General features: G+C 40.2%; 1 protein-coding gene across 1 annotated transcript in view; it reads right to left on the reverse strand.

Moving 5' to 3' along the window:
* LOC101614807 (putative ankyrin repeat domain-containing protein 19) overlaps positions 1-12,917 on the reverse strand; it is a 33,160-nt gene extending 20,243 nt beyond the window's left edge. Inside the window, exons 1-5 of the mRNA XM_045159522.1 lie at positions 12,673-12,917; positions 10,131-10,245; positions 9,796-9,969; positions 4,686-4,792; positions 2,674-2,811 (exon numbers count right to left, since the gene is read on the reverse strand). Of these exons, the coding sequence (XP_045015457.1) occupies positions 2,674-2,811; positions 4,686-4,792; positions 9,796-9,969; positions 10,131-10,245; positions 12,673-12,917 (779 nt within the window). The remainder of the gene's footprint in view (positions 1-2,673; positions 2,812-4,685; positions 4,793-9,795; positions 9,970-10,130; positions 10,246-12,672) is intronic.
* Positions 12,918-13,179: the final 262 nt, after the last annotated feature.

Raw genomic sequence — 13,179 nt, forward strand, 5'->3', positions numbered from 1 at the left:
GCATGTTCAGCAAGCATGAAGCCTCAGGTTCTAGCACCTCATAAAACCAGATATGGTGGTACACAACTGTAATGCCAGCACTTGGGAGGTAGAAGCAAGACTGGGAGTTCAAGGTCATATTTGGCTATGCAGTGTGTTCAAATCCAGGAGACTCTCTCCATAAGTGAAAAGTAATATAAAATAGGAATATTTCAGACAATATCAGAAGCACTACCAGAAACTTTTACTATATGTTATACAATTTGGGCTCTAATTTGGACTGGGATTGCAGACATGCATGGCCATGTCCAGGTGCTGGAGAATGGAACTGGGGTGGTCTTGGCCTTCTCAGTCCCCTCTCACCTATGCAGCAGGCACTCTTAACCACTGAGCTATCTTCCCTATTCCTCTAACTCTTTTTATCAATCTTATAATAAAAGAAGAAAAATGAAGTGAAAAGATCACAAAATGAGAACAAGAGCTCAGTGCATGAACCAGATTATCTTGATACTAGAAAGTATCCTGATGTCAGAAGAAATCTTAGCTTTGCAAGAAACAGCTCTTCTTATTGTATATGTTGGTTCCCATAAAGTCAAGGTGTTATAAAAAAAAAAATAACCTAAGGGAGAACTGTAGAGATTGCTCAGTGGCTAAAGCAGTTGAATACAGAGCCTAATGACCTGGGTTCGACTCTCCAGTACCCAAATAAAGCCACATGCCCAAAGTGGCACATGCATCTGAAGCTCATTTGCCACAGCTGGAGGCCCTGGTGCTCCTATTCTCTTCTCCACTCTCTGCTTGAAAATTAATTTTTTTTTTAAACATAAGGAATGAGAGTTGGGGGAAGAGAGGCTGGGGAAGAAGAGAGGGATTGAGAAGCAACTAAAACAAGTAGTGTTTGAAAATGCCAGAATGAATAAAACCTTAATCTATGTGCCAACTAAAAAACTTCAAATAAATAATAATAAATAAGGATTTTACAGCTTGGGTCAGTAGGTTGCTATGAAGTTGTAAATAATGTAAAAGCATACACAGAGAAATAATAAAACAATAAAAAATTCACTTCCTTATGCTGAACTAGTTTTCACTCCTAAATAAAACCCAATGTATATTTCTCTGCTGTGTCTAATATATAAACTTACAGCTATTTAGAAAACAGTAAGACTTAGTTTTGGTTATTAGCTTTTTTATTTTTATGGCTTGTAATTCAGAGAAAATGAGCTATTTAGTAATTCTAAACTAAATATTTTATAATATTTATCTTTCAATCAAATAATATAACTGCCCACTATTACTGAACTAATCTATCACACCAAAGGCAGAACACTTATAAATGACAAGACCTTACTCTGTGTGTTCCTAGGTTTTCCCTGTCCATCAAACTCTGAACCAACAGGCGTGTGGGTTTAGAATAATTTCCAATTGTCATGTTCATCTTCAACTGATTTGGAGGCAAAACCCTCTTGATACCTGGATGATGATGGGACATGATAAGACTCTGTTCTCTTAAACTTAGCCATTCTTCTTCAGATCCAGAAGAATAGGATTAGTGGCCTCCTTGTGGGGAAGAATTCAAAATCACACCCAAAACTTGAGACAGACTCAAGCAGCTTCAGAGATTGTTACCATAGGAAGTAATGATCACTAGAGTGGCCAATCAAAAGTTGGCACTTACCCTGTGAGGCTCATATTGGGCATCCCAACACCTAGGAATTAGCATACACTGGGTACAAAAAGCCTTTGAGTATCAATCTTGTATGAATAAATAAAAGAAACTCGCGATTTTTCCTGCCCAGTGATTGAAATGATCAGGACAATGTATAATGCTCCCAGCTCACAGGAGATTTTAAATAGGTGGAGTCACATTGCTAACCTTGAGGATAATGCAAATTCAAGGCCCAGCCATCAAAGAATGGATGATAGCATTGTTTGGGACTAATGTCCAAGCTTAAAACATATATACATGTGTACTTAAAATACTGTTACTTTTAATTCTCAGTGTGCATTGCCATAAGGAACCAGAGATCTGATTTGGTAAGGACAGCCTAGAAGTAAAGATGATTTATTATTAGACTACATGATTAGTTTGAATAGCAACATGGAAGCAACACAATCAATACAAACAAAAGAATGAACAGAATATTCTCTTCTTTCTGTTCCATCTGACCTTTCAAAGATGACTGGCTTACCTAACACTAAGGAACCCCTTCAGTTCTTGGAGATCAAGAAGTAGGGTGTGTAAGATAGTGCCCAAGGGAAAGTTATGTGATTTTTATACTCAACTGGACATTTCAATACTCAAAGCTACTTAGAAAATCAAATGGATGACACTATTTACATTGCATTTGTAAGTTTTGTATTTGCTTTGAAATGGAAAATGCTGGGATCTGTAAGGTTAATAGTGTAAAACTTCTTGAGTAGGAGATATGTCTCAGTGATAGAAGACTCCTATGAGATGCTGGCTCAGTCTTCAGCATTAGCAAAACAAGTCCTGACATGATGAATCTCAAATCCATGCCACCTATATAGTGTGTGCCTTGTTTGGTTCCTGGTTGATAAACTGGACCAAGTCATTTCCATTCTCAAACTACCTAAAGTAAGCAATGAAACATCACCTTATGTATAAGATGCCATAGTTATAATTATTTTGAACCACAGTTTAATTTTAACTGGTGCTTCAATGTAAACACTTACAAAGTACAATGGCCTTCAACAGCATAACGTAGCGCAGTCCAGTCAAAGATATCTTTATAGAAGAAGTCAATACCTTTCTCAATAAGTAATTCAAACAAATCTAGTGAATTGCATCTTACGGCATACATGAGTGCATTTCTAAAATAACAGAGGGATAGGTTCACTATTGTATAATCAATAGAGTTAGTTAAAAGCAACTTGAATACATTTTACCAATTTAATGTCTTGTCTGCCTATGAAAATGAACCATTTACTTAAAGTCATAAGTATCACACATTGCTTCATTTTGTTAACTATGTCCAAGGGCAAAGGGAGAAAACAAATAGGAAGTCTCTTGTTCCACTGGTACATTATGTAACAGAATTCCTAGGTTCATGACCTTTGATAGAAAATAACTGTGCTAAGTTCATTCATTTGAAATAGGTAACATCTTCATGAGGAATTCTCTATTCTTCCCTAGCGTAATACAATATAGTCTAGTTCTTAATCAGCTGAAGATCAAGTAATTACAAACTATATCATTTAAACAATAATCATAATATTATTAAAATATGACCAATGGGCTGGAGAGATTGCTCAGTGATTAAAGCTTGCCTGCAATGCCTAACAACCTGGGTTCAATTCCCCAGTACCTATGTAAAGTCATATGCACAAAGTGGTACATATATCTGGAGTTCATTTGCAGTAGTTAGAGGCCCTGGAACATCCATATTCTCTCTCTTCCCCTCTGCTTATAAGTAAATAAAATTTAACATTTTTTCAAAAATATGACTATAATATAATTTATAGTAGTTACTGTTAATGATGCCAGTAACCATACAGTAAAGCAGTGAATTTAATGCTACATATAATCTTATCACCATTCAAGGATATTATCCTCCTTTTAAAATCATGGAACATATTTAGTGGTAACATTCTGGATATGACACACCTAACAAGTGGGGAAAAAAATCCAGTCTTGCATGAATCTAAAGCCTTTTACTACCTACCTATATGTGAAACCCATTAGGTTTTACCTAGTTGAAGCTATTTTTCTTTTTTTTTTTTTTTCACTGCCATGCAAATATAAACACTTCCAAACAAATAACATAGGGTCAACAGAAAACACTGAACAGCATCTAGAATAACAATTAATAGTTTGTTTGTTGGAAGAATATGATTTTCCAATCATGTGAATTGAATTGATGATGTAGTCACACAGCATTTTTTTAAAAAAGTATATAAGGAGGAGAAGTGAAAGTACTATAAAATTATTTTCATTTTGCATTAAAAAGTAAAGTTAAAAAATTAAACTAGGGCTGGAGAGATGGCTTGGCAATTAAGATGCTTGCCTGTAAAGCCTGAGGACCCAGGTTCAATTCCTCAGTACCCACGTAAACTAGAAGCACAAGGGGGCACATGCATCTGGAGTTTGTAGTGGCTACAGGCCCTGATGCACCCATTCTCTGTGTGTGTGTCTCTTTCTCTCAAATAAATAAAAACAAAAAATTAAACTAGGGCTGGAGAGATGACTTAGTGGCTAAGTCACTTGCCTGCAAATCCAAAAGACCCAGATTCAATTCCCCAGGACCCACATAAGCCAGATGCACAAGGAGGTACATGTGTCTGGTGTTCATTTGCAGTGGCTGGAAGTCCTAGTGCACCCATTCTCACTCTCTCTCTCTCTCTCTCTCTCTCTCATTTTCATAATAAATATAAAATGTTTTTTTAAAAATTAAACCAAAAGCTCATATTTTTTTAAAAATGAAATCATTATAAAGCCACTTAGCTAAATAAGACCATATAACCAACAAAGTCAGATTGTAAATAATAGACATCAGTGAATCTGACAAAGGGACATGCTCACATCCAGTAACTTCTTTTCTCATATAATAGATAAAACTCATGATGGTTAATGTTGATACTCTCACTATATCTCTATAAATTAATCCCCTGCTTCCTATTAACTATTTCTCACTGGACTATCACCACGCCAAAATGCTACTAAGTTTAAAAGCAACTTACATGATTACCTTTCATACTCGTCTGCTGCTTTAATATTTGCTCCTGTATTTATTAAAAGTGCTGCCACCTTTGTGCTGTTCTCTCTGAGGGCCAGTAAAAGTGGTGTGAGACCCTCCTGCAAAACAACAAAATCAATGTACAATTCAAAAATTATATAATTCTCAACTGAATCCTGTGAAGGAAGGCCAGTTTCTTCTGACATTATGGAACTTCCCCTGTAAGCTTCAATAAATACCCTGTCTTTCATAACTGTGTCTGGTCTGAAAGTTCATCTCAGTGAACCTGAAGCTGTCTGCTACATAACTTGGTACCAGGAGTGGGTGAGGTGAATGTGACCATGTGGATGTTGATCTTTTGGAACCTTTTGTTTTGAAGGAATGGGCATGGACTTGGTGCTTACAACTGAAGATGTCTTCTGGAGTGGTAAGCCAAGTTTTATGGACTATTCTGATGGGACTTTGAGAATGCTAAGTGCAGACAATATGGAACTTCAAGGCTTGGCTTATGAGCTTTCTAGGGTGAAGGAAAGACTAAAGAGGACTTTATTGGAACTGGGCTACTGGCATAAGGGCTGGCTGCATCCTGCTGCCCAGGCCCAGAGAGTTTGATCAAGGTTACATTTGTTACAGACTGATGTGCTTGGCTAGAGATATTGGACTGAGAGATTCAAGATTTTTAAGCTGGAAAACTTTAAGCAAGTTAAATTTACTGGCACAGAGACTGGTTTTAGGTTACTGAACCTGCTATTGTCAAACACATTAGCAATCTTAAGGAAGATGGTCCAACTGCTTTACATTAAAACAATGGAAAGGATGCCTGGGGAAGGAGTCTCATAGAAATGCAGACTCTTTTGGAAAGATTTGACTGGAGAAGGAACCTGCTTTTCAAGGTTATGATTCATTTCATCTGTGAATTAAGAATATGGCTGTGTCCTGCACACCTGGTATTGGTTTCGGAAGCATGAAAAATGCATGGAGTGGTTGTGAATTACACAAGGTTCCAGAAGCTGCTGCTGAGATGTGGCATAAGGCAGGGCATGATGCCCTGATAGGCTGAAAGAGCATTTGGAAGATGGACCATGGTTTGCATGAAGACCTGAAGATGTTTTGGATAAACCAGGACTATGCAAGGGGTACCATAGAACACATTGTTGGCCTGGCTACTCTGCCTAGCTGGAGGGGCAGGATTGGAAAATCTAGAGGCTGTCAGTCTCTGGTTATATTGAACTTGAACTGCAGAAGTTTGATGTTTGTTTGATGGTGGTTGAGTTTGCATTGTTTTAATCTCTCCTTGCTATGCATTATACCAGTTGAAAATGTTTTCTCTGTGCCTTTATATGTTAGAAGTGTTTAACTTGTTTGATTTTGCAGGTCTTAATGTCTTAAATTGGTCAAGAATGTGGGAACTTTTGAAATTAAACTGAGTACAATTTACAATGTGTGATGGTTATAAGTCTATTGGGGGCCAGGAGCAGAATGTGGTGGTTTGAATAGATGGCCCCCAATATATTCAGTTTTTTTATTTGTTTATAGTTTGCATCTGCAGCCACCTAACTGGAGACAGTGTCACTGGGTGGATCTTAAGGTGTGGTGGTGGGTTTCAGGTTTCAATCTAAATATATGCAAAGTGTGCCTAGCAGGAGTTCCTAAAGTGTGCTGTGAGTTTTGGCTTTGGGGCTGGTGCTTCCTCTCTCTCTATGCTTGGTCCTGTGAAGGCAAGCCAGTTTCTTCTGCCATTATGGAACTTCCCCTGGATCTGCAAGCTTCAATAAATATCCCTTCCTCCATAACTGTGCCTGGACTGAAAGTTCATCTCAGTGAACCTGAAGCTGTCTGCTATACCCTGTGAACAGAAACATGTGATAGACAGTCAAGGGTCTTGCTTCTCACACCACTGCATTTTCAGAGGCTCTGCTCCTCCTCTCTATGTTCTTCCCTTGCCTAAGACTGTCCCATGAACCCCAGTCCCACCAACATTGACTTCAAACCTATACTAGCTAGATCTTTACCTCAGTAGCTTTAAACAGGACTTCAATATGTTTTTGGATGGATTGGTTCCATTTTCATATGTGGATCAAGAATTTAAGCTGAGATTTGCTTGGGCCTCAGACAACACTGACACTGTGCATGGGCACCAAGGAGCACAAAGGGCTCCAGGGAGAATGGGCCTAATTTTTTACCAGCAGCTTGAAGGCCTGGGAAACAAACTATAGCCATGGGACACATTGAGTTCGTAACCCCTGTGTTTTCATCTTTGTTCTGGCTGTGTGTTTCAATGTGTCAGTACAATGCAAGTATTTGCATGTGAAATTCTTTTACTTATATTTTACAGAAACCATCATTCCCTCACAATGTAATTTTAAAGCTCATAACACTTGGAATTTTGTAAGCACTTGTTGATTTGTACCCTAATTGTTAAGTTCTCCCAGAGTGTTGATGAGGTGAATTTCTCCTTGCATAGAACTACTGATGCTAAGTTATTAAGATGATTTTCATCACTGTTGTTAAACATTTTGTGGTTTTTGGTGTTTACAGCTGCCATGCTTATGATACCTAGGCTTTATGAACTTAATAGGTACACACTGAGATTCCTGCAACACAGCTTCAACTGACAAACAGAGTCATAATTTACTACTTTTCTAATGGATACAGCTGTGCTTATAAGTGTCATTTCTGGATCACTTGACCTGAATAATCAGGAGGCACGATGGAGAATGACAATAATTAAATTTTCAAAGACTTTCTAAGAATAGTGAATTATAGATTGCTAGAAGGAAAGAGGTTTATTCTGTAAGCTGGCAATCAATGATAATACTTTTATTTTCCTAAAAAGAGAGCAAGAAAAGGAGACAAATTAGGCTGATGTTGGAAAAGACACACTGGAAGGAAATGGAACCTAATTAAACTCTAGCTCTTTTAAAGGTGTCTTAGGGTTGTGCAATCTGGAGATTTATCAACCACTACCACCATCACTATCATAATCAATTCACTGATTTTTTTTTTAATTTTATTTATTTATTTGAGAGCGACAGACACAGAGAGAAAGACAGATAGAGGGAGAGAGAGAGAATGGGCATGCCAGGGCTTCCAGCCTCTGCAAACGAACTTCAGACGCGTGTGCCCCCTTGTGCATCTGGCTAACGTGGGACCTGGGGAACCGAGCCTCGAACCGGGGTCCTTAGGCTTCACAGGCAAGCGCTTAACCGCTAAGCCATCTCTCCAGCCCAATTCACTGATTTCTTAATCTAGGAGTTGTTTCAGAATCTCAAGGAGATACTTTTTAAAAATTCATGCCCATGAATTGTTAAATGAATGGAATTCTGCACAGTTATAGTTGAGAACTAGAGAAATACACACAAATAACTTCAGTCTCATCTCTTACCCGCCTCACTAATTCTCTTCATCATTTCGTTATTTCACTAAAAGGAAGAAGGAATCAGGTCAACACTGAAAACTCTGATTTCCCTAATCAGGGCCAGAACAGGAAACAAGACCTCAGAATGCAACTTGATTTCAATGCACAAAAATACAAATTGCACATCACCCTCCTCCCAGAGTGTAGGTTTGAGAGAAGAGTTTAGGCTTTGAGTGTCTATTCCTTCCAGAAAATATACCATAGAATTATTTCATACTTCCTCTGGTTTTCCACATAGTCACCATTTAGTCACTGCCAACCTGATTTCCTCAAAGTCCTTCTACAATTTATCTGTAGGCATGTTTGTAACTAAATAACTTTCTCAAATTTGAGTTGCTACCTTCAAATCTGAGAAGCACTCTATCAACACTTATTAACTCATGTTTTTAAATTTTATGTTGTTTTTTAAATATTTTATTTATTTATTTATTTATTTATTCATTCATTCATTCATTTATTTATTTGAGAGATGGAGAGAGTATGGGTGGTCCAGGGCCTCTTATGAACTCCAAAACTGCACCACACTGTGCATCTGGCATTATATGGGCACTAGGGAGTCAAACCTGGGCTAATAGGCTTTGCAAGCAAGTGCCTTTAACTGTGGAGCCATCTCCCCTGCCCAACTCACTTATTTTTTAAATGTCCTCTTGGTATATGCCCTTAATTGCTTAATTTCATAATGAACCTGCATATTTCTGATCAATTTCCCTTTATATATTTCCTTTTTCAGCCTTACATTACTTGGATAACTTATCAACAGCATTAAGATTTGGATTTCACATAAAAGCTTCTGTTATATTTGAGTTTTAAGATACACTCATTGTCAAGGAAATCTTTTCCCACTTGTGTTCTGCACAAAATTTAGAAAAAACGGTGGAAAAGTACATAGAAAAGAACAATTTTAGGGGTGGTAATTGTAACTTGGTAGTGTGCTTGCCTGCCATGCACAAAATTTAGGGGGGAAAAGTGAAAAGAGGGGCTGGAGAGATGACTTAGCAGTTAAGGCACCTGCCTGTGAAGTCTAAGAACCCAGATTCAATTCTCCAGGTCCCATGTAAGCCAGATGCACATGGTGGCACATGCATCTGGAGTTCATTTGCAGTGGCTAGAAGCCCTGGCATGCCCATTCTCTCTCTCTCTCTTCCTCTCTCTCTCTTTCTCTCTCTCTCTCTTTCATTCTCTCTCTAATAAATAAAAAATAAAATCTTTTTTTAAAAAATAGTGAAAAAGCATATAGAACAGAAGAGCTTTAGGGACTGTGGTTTTACCTCAGTTGGTAGTGTGCTTATCTGGCATGTACAAAACCTTGGGTTCCATCCTTGGCACCACAGAAATCTGGACATGGTTGTTTACACCTGTCATCCCAATACCTGGCAGGTGGCAGCAGAAGGATCAGGAATTCAAGGTTATCTTTGGCAACATCAAATCTGAGGCCAGCCTGAGATATATGAGATCCTGTCACTGAGCAAGAGAAGAGAAAAGAGGAGAGGAGAGTTTACCTGTAAGAAATTCAATGCTTTCATAAACACTTGTCACAAATGGAGGAAATCTGTACTTCAACACTTCTTTCAGAGTCAATATTTGACTTCATATATTTTTATTCAGGAAATGCTTGAGTTTCTAAACCTGAAAATTTTTACCATACCTCCACCACTGCTAAGTCATATGTACTCCATATATTTTGAGAAGTTGGGTGAACTATACCTGGGTTTTCTGTTCAATGTCAGCATTGTGTTGAAGCAGAAGTTCAGTCATTTGTGCATCACTATTATATATAGCAAAGTGTAAAGCTGTGTTGCCACAGTTGTCCTTAATGTTGGTATCAGCTTGGTGATCTAACAGAATCCTCGCACACTTCCTTTTATAGCACTGCACAGCCTGTGAACATTATACCAGGAGATAGAAGGTCAATTCAAAGAATTCAGGGTAAACATTCCACAGTTCACCAAGAAGTTACATGTAAACGGGGTAAATTTCTTTCTGTCATTAGCATTTGAGGCAAAACCATCTCACACTTAAATCAATAGCTGCAATCTAACCTTCATGAGAGGCGTGATATTGTTGTTGTCACAGGCATCAATCTCACAGTTTCTCTCCACTAGGAAAGCCACTGCTGAATCACAGCCATAAGCACAGGCAAAATGGAGAGGAGTCCTGTGGAAATGAGAGGGGTTCATTCAATTATAGAGCTCTAGCCCAAGATTCACAGTCATGTAATGTTTTTTTGTAATGGTTTTTATGAGAGAGAACAAGAGCAAGGGAGAAAGAGAGAATTGGTGGGCCAGGGCCTCCATCCACTGCAATCGAATGCCAGACACATGTGCCACCTAGTGTACATGTGTTACCTTGCATGCTTGCATCACCTTGTGCATCTGGCTTACATGGGACCTGGAGAGTTGAACGTGAGTCCTCAGATTTTACAGGCAAACACCTTAACTGCTAAGCCATCTCTCCAGTTCTCAGTCACATAATTTTAACATTAAATATCAGGTCATTCCTCTACCTTCTAAACAACTACTTAACTTTCTTCTGAAGATAGGACAATATTTATGAGCTCTTATTCCAGAAAAAGAAAAGGCAGCATATTTGACTGAATTCTTTGTGTGTACTTGTGAATGGAATGCATGGCCTCCCTCACACTGGGAGAGTGGTTTGCTGGTAGCCCAGAGTAGCTTGCATGGTAAAAGAATAACCTGTGGGTTTAGGTCTAACTGACCTTGGTTTTCTCTCTGTTCATTATTTGTTTGTGTGTTTATGTATGTGTGTGTGAACACATGGGCCATGGCACACATGTGGATGGAGGTCAGAGGACAACCTCAGGGTGCTCTTTCTGTCCTTCCAACTTCTTTTGAAACATGGTCTCTTCTACCCCTGCTGCTTGTAGGCTCCAGATTCTCCTCACTCTTCCTTCCATTGCAGAAGGTGTGTTGGAATTACAAAGGTGTTTTCCACCGTGATTGTGTACTGATTTGCTAGGGTGCTAGCTAGCAGACTTGCAAGAAAGCACCTTTAACAGCTGAGCCATCACCCCAGCCCCATTACATTAGGCTTTAATCCGCTGTAATCTAGGTTACCAACTAGGTATCTCTTAGCCTTTTTATGCAACAATTTTCTCATCCATGAAATCAGGATCAAATTATGAGACTAGAGGGAAAATGAATGGATCTGGAAAAGATTATACCATCTGAGGTAACCCAAGCTCAGAAAGCCAAATGATACATGTTCCCTCTCATATATGAATTGTAGCTTCAAATGTTGAGATTTATATGTATGTGAGTTAAAGTCAAAGTCAGTAGTAGAGGCCAAGAAGCTAGAAAGGGGCCATGAGGGAGGGAGCCGATGGAGAGCTTAAGAGAAGCGTATAGGAGATATGTAAGTAGAGGGGCAGAACACTGGGGGTGGAATGGTGTAAGAGAGGTTGGGGGAGGGGTGGAGCAAAGGAGGAGGTGGGAGGGGGGCCAAACAAAATTTAAGATGTTATGAATATGCCATGTGTAAGCCTATGTCTTTACTAGATAAATAATATATATGTTAAGGGAGAGATTTGGGGCAAAAATGCCCTGTTGGGGTGGATAATGCTGTGCCCCAAAGCCACAGATTGTTACTAAAAATTTCAGTGCCAGGGGTGAGATACCCTCCAGTTGGTTGGTCAGGAAGGTTCCCTAAAGACCCCCCCCCCAAGTGACAGGCCACTGCCAAGCCTCTTAGTTGCCCACCAGAACTAGATGATAAGACCCTACTGCTGAAGACACCACATGCTTTAGTGAGAAATCAAGCTGGAGATGAGCTGGATGCCTCCTCCTTGTAGACTAGCTATCATGGTACTGGAAAGATCTACAAAGTTATCTGTTTGGAGAGAAGATTCATTCATGGTCTTAACCAGCAGTGGACCTTGAAAACTTTAAGGCTGGAAAGCCAAGCCAAATGTATCAAGTGGTGCAATGATGGCATATCGGTTATGGGGGAGACTAACTGCTTTCTGATTAGACTTGAGACCTGCTCCACAGGAGGAAATATATGCCTGCTACTGAAAACCCAGTTAAAGTGTATGGCTGAGGAGGTCATAAGTCCCAGGAGGGAAACTACTGTTGCTGTCTGGATAAGTATATATATATTTTATGCACACAAAACTGCCCTCTAAATACTTACGTTTATACCCATATATTAAATGCAACTCTCACTCTTGATTAGAGAAGTTTCTTGTTTTCAGATTGTGGTGACCACTAGGGTGACTCAAAACTCACCAAAGTGCTGAGAAGAAGTGACAGTGGAGTGTTCAGCACTAGGTGAGGTATCTCTGTCACACCCTCCAAGACTCAGGGACCCTTACCCACGAGGTGGCAGAAAGCATGTAAAAGTCAAAGGGTGGGGAGGAGAACTTACAATACTGTTTTTAAGACACAAAGTTGACATGGTTGGTGTTCATGACTTCACAGCCTGGGTGGGGAAAGGCACATCCAGGGCCTCTCCACTAGGCTCCCTTCCCCAGGCCCTGGGCCCAGCCAGGGCAGGCAGCTCACCTCGCACGGGGGCCACCCGACCCCTCGGTGGCGCCTCGGGCCTCGCCAGTGAGTCTATTACCTTCCCTTGTAGTCTCTGTCGTTCACGAGGCCTTCCTCGAGCGTGACCATGACCTGCAGCTGGGCCACGTCCATCTCGCCCGAAGCGGCAGCTCGGTGAACCTTTCCCACAGGCTTGTATGTGTGGTGGTATCTGGGCTGCCGCTTCTGAGGATCAACGAAAAAGCCCACGAGAGTCCTCTGCTGGCCATCGCAGAAGCCCAAGGGCGTCTTCTTCACACTCCTGTTGCCAAAGATCTTCTTCATGGCAGAGGCCCCTGCTGGCCTCACGCCCCCTCCCCTCCTGCTCCTCGGCTTCCCCGCCCCCACCCCCCCACCGCAATCCAATATTAGGTCTTCATGAAAGCTAAAATTCGCCAGCCCCGAGGTCTCCCCAGAAAAGCTCTGTGCTTTAGTGTTTGTTGGATAACTGCAGAAACCGCTGGCAGAACTCCGGTTGCCCAGCAACACTGCCAAACAAAAGTGCGCACGTGTTACTAACAAGGGGCGCCCAGGCCAAAGGCAGGGG

This window comes from Jaculus jaculus, chromosome 9 (assembly GCF_020740685.1).
Source record: "Jaculus jaculus isolate mJacJac1 chromosome 9, mJacJac1.mat.Y.cur, whole genome shotgun sequence".
In the NCBI taxonomy this organism is placed as follows: Eukaryota; Metazoa; Chordata; class Mammalia; order Rodentia; family Dipodidae; genus Jaculus; species Jaculus jaculus.